An 8,413-nucleotide genomic window follows, 5' to 3' on the forward strand; every position below is an offset into this window, starting at 1 on the left:
TTAGTTTGCAGGGAAAATGATTCCAAGTGACAGGAGCAAGAGATTTAATAGTTGCATTTAAAGGTGGGCGATGTGGACTAAAAACTGGTATTTTGTGGCCAAATTGTGATGATAAAGATTATAATTTTAAAAATATTTTGTAGGTAACTGGCTGCATGATGCAGCTTTAGTGTCAGTGTTTTTAAATACATTCCCATTTGAATCAATCTTTCATTACATATTTGGTTGGAATATAACTTAAAGAAAGTGAAACTGTTTTTACCCAACATGGCAGCGACTTGAACTAAATGTTAGTCATTTATAGCACGGATATCTTAGTATTCTTGAAATAAGAGAACCTAATTTAGCAAGAGATTAGATCTTAGTTTCAGTCTAATTTCTTATTGATAAAGTTCAAGTTCCATTGGCAGCTTATTTCATTTACAAACAGTGAAATAATCTACAAGTACTTTTATTTTCATTTTTTAAAACAAGCTCCTGTTTGTCAGCTGTTAAGTCTCATTTCAAGTGTACCAAGATATTTGCACCAGAAACTCGACCAAAAATACTTGGTAAGATTTTGTTTTTGCAGTGATTTCGAAGAGTTTGTTTAAAGTAACTTTAACACTTAGACCCATAAAAAAACAAAACAAGAAAAAAGTTGCTATTTCTTTAAAGTTTGCATTTATTTAAAATTTGACACAACAGCAGTTATTCAATTGGCTTAAATTAGCAGCAGATAAAAAGTGTTAGTGCTCAGTGTGGAGGAACAACAGAAACCCAGTAGATCCATTTGGACGTTTACAATCGTTTCCGTTTGTTTTGATAAAAACCTGCTGATTTTAAATGGCATGACCAAGAAATGTCATTGAGCAAGTCTCACTTTTTTTAAAGTGTTTGAGAAAGCAGCAGGGAAATTGTGAAATTGTTCCAACATGCAAGTTTGTAGAGAGTTCTTCACATTTTAAGGACAATTAGAAGCAAAGACACAGCACCTTTAACTTACTGTAAAAGCAGATCCGTAATGTGAATTTTGGTTGACTGTACACATCATGCATGATTTGGTAATTGGATTTTCTAATCAGACAGTAATTAGAAACATGCATTTGATTTTTGTTCATAAACACAATGGATTGGTAGAAATGTAAAACTTGATTTGTTTTTTCTATAAGCTAAAGGAAAAACAAAAACTTCACCAAAAGGTAATTACCAAAACATGCATTTTAAAGGGGCAATATTATGTATTTTCCAGGCACATGGTGCCATTATTCTTTGATTATGGCCTTATCTTCAATTATAAAAATCATGTATAAATCAAATGACAAGTTATTTGACTTGTAATAACGTCTTGAAATTGGGCCTCTCTCTTAAAAAAAAAACTGTCGTCAGAAAGTCCTCACAATATGGCTCCTCTACTAACCCTCTAACATTTTTACTAGCGTCACACTGAGAAGTAGCTCATAACGAGTTCTACCAGGTGTTTGCTAATTGCTGCTGGCTAGTCTGAAGGAGCTGAGTGAGGGAGTGGTGGGTGGGGAGGGGTACTCTGAGGAGGAAGCTTGGAACCTGCAGCTCTGAAGGGGAGCTATGTATTCAAAGGCGGAGCTAAGTCCAACCAGGTGTTTTGAGCAGCTAAATGGTTGCCATGGAGATTAAAGGATCAAAGCAACACTCCAGTTGTTTTTGATGAGGGAACATGAAATAAAGTTCAGAATTGATTTTACATCATACTGCCCCTTTACCAACATTTTTCATTGATTTGAGAAATAGCTCATATAGCGAGCTCAGCAGATAAGTTCTACCAGGTGGTTGCTAATTGCTGCTGGCTAGTCTGAAGGAGCCGACTGATAGAAGTTTGCTCTGGGAGAAAGAAACTTGGAAATGAGGTGGAGCTGCGTCTCAAAGGCGGGACTAGGTCCACCCAGGTGTTTTCCACACCTGAGTGGTTGCCATGGAGATCGAAGGAAACACTCCAGGTATGTTTTTGATGAGGGAGTAACATTATAACATGATGTAAACCTTAAAATAGGTTGATTCTACAGAACACTGCCCCTTTAAAGTACGCCATAATCTCAAGTTTTGCTTCTAACAAATGAAAAGGAGGATTTCAGCTTCCTTAGAGACTCGAACCTCCAGCTGCTTCTCTTGGCTCTGTCAAAGTAACTCACTTCTTCAGTTTCTTCGCCATTCGCCTCATCGCATGCGGCCGCGCTCACTGCGCCAGCGCAGTTGTTGTTGACATTCTTGTTGAAGTTTTGCGCACAGCCGCAGCTGTGCTCCTCGTCCCAGGTGCCCAGCAGCTCCTTCATCTCCACCGGGGCGTCCTCCCGCAGGTACTGCCACGGCCGCTTCCCGTTGTAGTCCATCGCGTCCACGTTGGCGCCGAAAGCCCCGACCAGCAGCTTGATTACCGCGAACTGGCCCTGCATGCTGGCAACGTGCAGGGGGGTTAGCCCGCCGCTGCCCCGCAGGTTCACATTCACCGCAAAGCCCGCACGCTCCGCGAACCGCAGCAGCTTCAGCAGGATCTCGTCCTGTCCCCGCTTGGCCAGCCAATGCAGCACCGAGTATCCGCTGATGAAGTCCCGCCGGGTCAGCAGCTGCGGGTCCTCGGAGATGAAGTCCTTGATGGTTTCGTAGTTCCCCTCTACCGCCAGGAGCATCCAGGCGTGCTCCATGGGATACAGAGCCCAGTCCGAGTCCTCCTGGTCCGGGGAGAGGCTCTGCAGCAACCCGCTGCTGCAGACGACCCAGAAATCATATTGGAGTAAAAGTGGCAACCGCTACCAAGTACAACATCCAAGAAATTACTAGAGTACAAATTTAGAAAACATAACCAGGACATACCAAAATAGAAAGCTACGTGGAAATTTAGGTATTTAAAGGACGAAAATGACAATTCACATACTAGGCAAAAAATTTTCTAAATCAGTTTTTCAATAAAATTTATGTTTTTTCATTCAGTGAAGTTAACTCAGTGGACCGAGTATCAAAAAAAATGGTACTCAGTAGCACTTCATATTTTTACTCACGTTAAAAATATCAAATACTTGTTTTAGTCACGGCTAAAACAAGTATGTTAATTTGGAATGCATTTCATTTAAAAATTACATAGATGAATACAAAGGAAAGTGGAAATTTTGGTATAAACGTCCGAAACTAACAATCTGCAGGTCTGTGTCTGGTGAATTTCTGGTTAAAACATTCAGTGGATAGATAATCCAGACATTTTGCTCGAATAGCGATACTTCTTAAAATCACTCAAGTACAGCGCACCACATTTTCTCAAAAGCTTAGTAAATGTAACTGTTGGTACCCCACTCCGCTGCTGGATGCCCGGCTCAGGAGAAGCTCCTTCATGTACTTTCTACGCAGAACCGGCGGGACGGACTCCTCCGGAGCGGAGCTGTCGGTTACTTCTTGCTGCCTCTGCAGCCTCGACCTACGCGGGGAGGCTCCGGGCATGACCTGCATGCCATACCGAGACAGCCGCTCCACAATGGAGCCCTGTCTGGGAGTCCGATCGGGGGCAGCTGGTTCCGATCCGCTGCAATGCATACCGCCTGCCTGCCTTACTCTGCAGCTCCCAGGCTACTTCCTTTTAGACTACACCCTGAAGATGTCTCTGATAATAAACGCCAATAATTTCCCTCATTTCCTGTGTCGAGAAAAAAAAATGCTTTTAAAAAAAGTGGGCAGAAAATGCCCATAAGGAAGTTTTTTCAAAAATCATAACGCGTCCCCTTTCTAGGGGCCATTTAGTGTCAAACACTAGTATTAACTCACCTGTCCTGGTACCAAACGCAAGTTTGTTCATAAAAGACCTTCTCCGTTTTAATAAATCAAGATGCATACTTTTAGTTTAGGGTTCATAACGAAACAAAACCGAGGATCCTGCTTTCCTTTGTAAAGAGGAACAAAGACAAAGTTCATTCTAATCTGACAAAACCCAATAGCAAGAATCCCTCACATGTGACCAGGGTGGACTTTAAAGCAGGAAGTAACTCTGTTTATTCCGATACTTTCAGTGGAAAAAAAAAAAAAACTGCAGCCAATGAGAACATGGTAAAACAACTTTATTCAAAGAAAAATACAGAGCATTAATAAATGCGTTAAAACTCAGGTTCTGAAGGAAGTTCAGTCAGCTCATCAATAGTTTGAAGAAAAGCGGTCAGCTCCGTGAGGTCAGCTGAAAACAGGGACAGTCTGGTTAATGATACGCCAACATGTGCTCCAGACTCAAACAGCTATAATTAATTTAAACACAAGCATGCATTAAAATATCACCCTATTTTTAAATAGAGTCCAAAATTACACATCTGAGCCCAACAGTTACCTTACCAAGTCACCATCTGAGCAGACTAGAAATACATTTTATAAGATTTTCATTCTGGTAACATTTGAGTTAACTCTGGTACCATAAATGCCGACTATGACCAAGAGCTTTAAAACTGTTATATAGCTGGACATTCTGCATAATTGTCGTCATTTAAATGTTTGGTAAATTAGCCAGAGTTTTTGCAACTGTGCATTTTCCTCCCGATTTGAAGAAAACTCGGAGTCACAGTGACCTGCTTGTTATTAATAAGCTCGATGCAGAACACGTAGAGTCCAGGCATGATTAGTCATGCATGCAATATAAGCCACCATGTTTTAACAAGATGGTGCAAGTTTTCCCCACCATCTGTAAAAGGAAAAACTATTTCCTGCCCAAGCGTGACCTTTCATCTAGCCTGATCATCAAGTGACTTTCTATATTTACACCACCTACTGCACCACATGACCAGCTAAGCCTTCAAAAAAGGCTTAAAACCAATTTTAAAAAAGCTGTAAGGATTTATACAGCATCTGTTATTGAGGATGCGCCAATAACACCATTAGCCATTTTAAAACGGTTTTACTTAATTTTTCCGTAAGATTCAAATTTTTATGTGAAATGTTGTACCGTTTCACACTTTGTAAATTTTGTTTTCAGGTGCTGTGACAAAACTGGCTTAAGAAATTTCAATATCAAACTGGAAATAGTAATCCAAGGTTAAACATTTTAATTAGAGGAGTTTTCAAACAGTCAATGTCTCTAAAGCATCTGAAATGCAAGTTTATGAGTCAGACATTTTGACCACTGATCTGAAATGTGTCAATAGTGATCCACTTCAGAAATCTACCACCAATGAGTTCATACCTGGACACTCTGGCATTTCTACAGGGGAAAGGTATTGGAGCTCTTCCATCTTTTCCTCATCCAGATCAGAGCATCTGTGTGGAAAGCAAGCCAACCCAGACAGAGCCATGCAGCCAAGAGGAATCAGATCTTCAGGTACACTGTACCTCTGAAACTCTGAAATAAAGCAATTCAATAAAACATTGCTGTCAAGTGCTTCAGCTAAAACGATGAACTCTAGAATGAAGGACCATTTGCCTGCAAGACTTGAGTAATTCCTAATTATTTGGCAGTGTTAAGTGGAGATATTGATTGGTTTACCTAATGGGTCATAAGGGATAAACTGCTCAACTTCTGGATATTCCTCCACTTTGGTCTGAGTAGCCGGCATCGCTTTTGTTTCCTAGTGGGAACAAAAGGAGCTCGTAAACACTGATTTAAAGAAAAGAAAAACTGAAGTTAGACCTCCAACCTGTGGTTTAGCGAGTTTCTTCTCCTGCGTTTTGACAGCTGGTGTTGAAATCCTGTTGCCCACCACACCAAAAGCCTTGCGGCCAGATGAGAGCGGTGTGACCATCGTTTTGGCCAACATAGGAGACTTTAGTTTCTCTGGTTGTGGAAACAAAAGTTAGTGTATTCTTGCAAACCAAGGGTTGATGGATGGAGAAAAAGAAAAAAAAAGTTGAATACCTGGAACAGATTTAAGTCGCCGGCGCAAATTCTGCGAGGATCCATGAAGTTGTGCATTTTCCTGCTCTGCAAAGATTATACTCTCCATTGTATCTGGAAACAGTTATGCATTAGTTTCTGCAGAAAATTACAAGAAGGTTATTTTTAAGATTAAAAAGGTCAAGGATTGTCAGACCGCCAACACGCTCCTCCCGCAAAAACAGCTCCAAGTTAATGCAGCAAGGTGTAAAGCTGAGCTTAAGGTCACAGAAAAGGCTCCCCCACCCCCAAATAGTAATTTTTACTTTGGGGATGGGGGGAATATGCAATAGGGCTCTTGGAAACAATTTTTACCCCAATGAAAACATCCTGGGGCCAAACATTTAATCTGTTTAATTCCACAAAACAAAATGGAAGTATTAGTCCAGATAGTCAAGTTTCTTTTTAGAGCACATTTCAGCAGCAAGGCAGTTCAAATTACTTTAACAAAATTAGACACCAGTCAACATCATCTTTTAATGAGTCCCTTAAAAAAAAAAGTTGATTGAAGTTTCATCCATTATGGTTCACAAGCAACTAAACGTATTCAACCACTTGAACCCATGGAGTTCAATATGAAACTAGTTCCATTTGGTGGAAACTTATCCTTACCAGTTACAAATTGAAACAACCATTTAATGTCTTACTTTTTAGTCCAGAAAATAGGACATTTCTCTTAAACCAAGATACTTGACTGCAAATCTTTGACACTTTAAAACATTCAGAACTCAGACTTAAAAAATACCATAGATGGCAAATTAACTTTTTACTTGTAAAGTTCTGTCAACACACCCAAATCAAATTCCCTCATCAGCAGTCACTCAGCTCTGCAATAGCCTGGTAAACAGCCAGTCATTGGGTATGTTGAAAAAGGGACGTTTCCAAAAGTCGCAGAATAGTAGCTTTTAAAGACTGATGAAGTTTCTGGGAGGTCAAAAAGTGTTACCTGGGTCCTGCCAACATGTATTGGTACTTTTGGTAGTGTAGTTTTTCTACAGGTTTTCCCATTAGTATGCACTCAGACAGCTTCTTCGGTGTTTAAGGGTAGTTATGCAATATTTAAAGTTTTCTGATAAAGTAGATTAATTATAAATTGCCATGATGCACCTGAATATAGAATTACCTAACTGAAAGTGCAAAAGTTGATAAGCGCCGCCTTATTTATCCAAATACACATGTTTACATCGATTACGTGCATCACACTTATAATTCCAGTCTAAATATTTCAGTTAAAATGTCTGTTGATTTATCCGCTGACCAACACCAAGATGACCGTTAGCTTGTGTTAGCTCACATTACTTATAACTAAACGGACAGGTTACAAGCTTGAAGCAATTCAAAAGAACACTATGCAGAAAGTAATAAGAACAACGAAACGTTTCACCCACCTTTCTGACAGAGTTTCAATAAACGCTGTTCGTGTTTCCTTCTTTTTCGTTAGTCCTCTCCTCGTTGCCAGCTTGTTGTGGTACAAAACTGTAGTGTCGTTTCCAACAGCCGCCGCTTCATTTAAATACGATGCGTTCTTCCTATTGGTCGATCTCAGACACGTGACTAAAAAGGCGTTTCTATGGTTTCTATGATCAGTTAGCTCACCTAGCTAAAACAGAATGGCAAGATATTTGATTTGTAGTTTGTGATTTGTGGCAACTAGTGTTAGTCCCAGTTACGCTGAACAGGAGTACGATATGTGCATCTATGAACATGTTCTTCATGTTCTGTGGAATCATACAGAATTATATTTTAACAGCTTTCTCGAAATAGGACTACTTGCTGTTGCTAATTTCCGTTTGAAACGTTTTTTTTTCAATTAACTTTATTGCAAATAGACAAATCTTACAATTGTACAGAATTCTTATGCAACTATTTTGAGTGACTAGCAGCAGTCATAAAATGGGAAAAAGAGAGAGAGGAAAGTAGTGCAAAAGCCATATAACATAATAAGTGAATAATAGTATTAGAACAAATATAAAGCATATTTTAATAAAATAGGTCTCTTAATTTACCATGTGAGTATGTAAGATAATAAGATAATAATACATTATTGATTCCCTGAGGGGTGAAAATTTTGTTTGTCCCAGCACAGTACACAATAAAAAATAAAATAAATAAATAAGAATAAACATAAAACAATAATAGATATGTATACGATATATGTTCTATTCTATACATAAGATACATATGTATAAAATAATAGACATGTCAAAAATTGAATGGGATATACTATTGTAGAGAAAAGCAGCATTCTTTGTCCAAACTTTTTCAAAGAGCTGAGGAAAAGCGAAATTCTTTTGGAAAATATATACGTCTAGAAGCAATTTCTAAAAATTACATTTGCGTAACTTGCACTTTTAATATTTGGCAATAAGGATCAGGTTATTACTCGTGATTTCCAATTTTGTATCCACAATGTTATGTTTGTATATTTATATTATGACTCAACATCTAATTATGAAGATCCTCCCAAAATGAAAAGAATAACGTTGCATTGTTTCTACATCAGATTTTCCGTTTGAACGTTCACTGCCCTTCTTTACCATCAGGCGCAACCATCATGGCATCTTG

At 39.0% G+C, this 8,413-nt stretch overlaps 2 protein-coding genes across 4 annotated transcripts; both read right to left on the reverse strand.

Moving 5' to 3' along the window:
* Positions 1–640: 640 nt before the first annotated feature.
* sowahd (sosondowah ankyrin repeat domain family d) lies at positions 641–3,978 on the reverse strand. 2 transcript variants are annotated; one of them, XM_014982808.2, is made up of 3 exons: positions 3,766–3,976; positions 3,296–3,637; positions 641–2,718 (listed from the first exon to the last, which is right to left on the reverse strand). In XM_014982808.2, exons 2-3 carry the CDS (start codon positions 3,535–3,537, stop codon positions 2,052–2,054), a joined length of 909 nt encoding a protein of 302 aa, XP_014838294.1. In that variant the 5' UTR covers positions 3,538–3,637; positions 3,766–3,976; the 3' UTR covers positions 641–2,051. The 2 variants fall into 2 exon arrangements, with proteins under 2 accessions (XP_014838294.1, XP_087865550.1); XM_088009424.1 differs by having other exon boundaries at positions 3,296–3,978.
* Positions 3,979–4,034: 56 nt separating this feature from the next.
* Positions 4,035–7,369, reverse strand: pttg1 (PTTG1 regulator of sister chromatid separation, securin). Of its 2 annotated transcripts, none has more exons than XM_014982812.2 (6): positions 7,237–7,369; positions 5,831–5,923; positions 5,613–5,749; positions 5,462–5,543; positions 5,162–5,317; positions 4,035–4,168 (listed from the first exon to the last, which is right to left on the reverse strand). In XM_014982812.2, exons 2-6 carry the CDS (start codon positions 5,916–5,918, stop codon positions 4,092–4,094), a joined length of 540 nt encoding a protein of 179 aa, XP_014838298.2. In that variant the 5' UTR covers positions 5,919–5,923; positions 7,237–7,369; the 3' UTR covers positions 4,035–4,091. The 2 variants fall into 2 exon arrangements, with proteins under 2 accessions (XP_014838298.2, XP_014838299.2); XM_014982813.2 differs by having other exon boundaries at positions 5,831–5,947; positions 7,237–7,359.
* Positions 7,370–8,413: the final 1,044 nt, after the last annotated feature.

The sequence above is a fragment of the Poecilia mexicana genome, unplaced genomic scaffold (assembly GCF_051168715.1).
Source record: "Poecilia mexicana isolate PSO_F unplaced genomic scaffold, ASM5116871v1 scaffold_10, whole genome shotgun sequence".
Taxonomy (NCBI): Eukaryota; Metazoa; Chordata; class Actinopteri; order Cyprinodontiformes; family Poeciliidae; genus Poecilia; species Poecilia mexicana.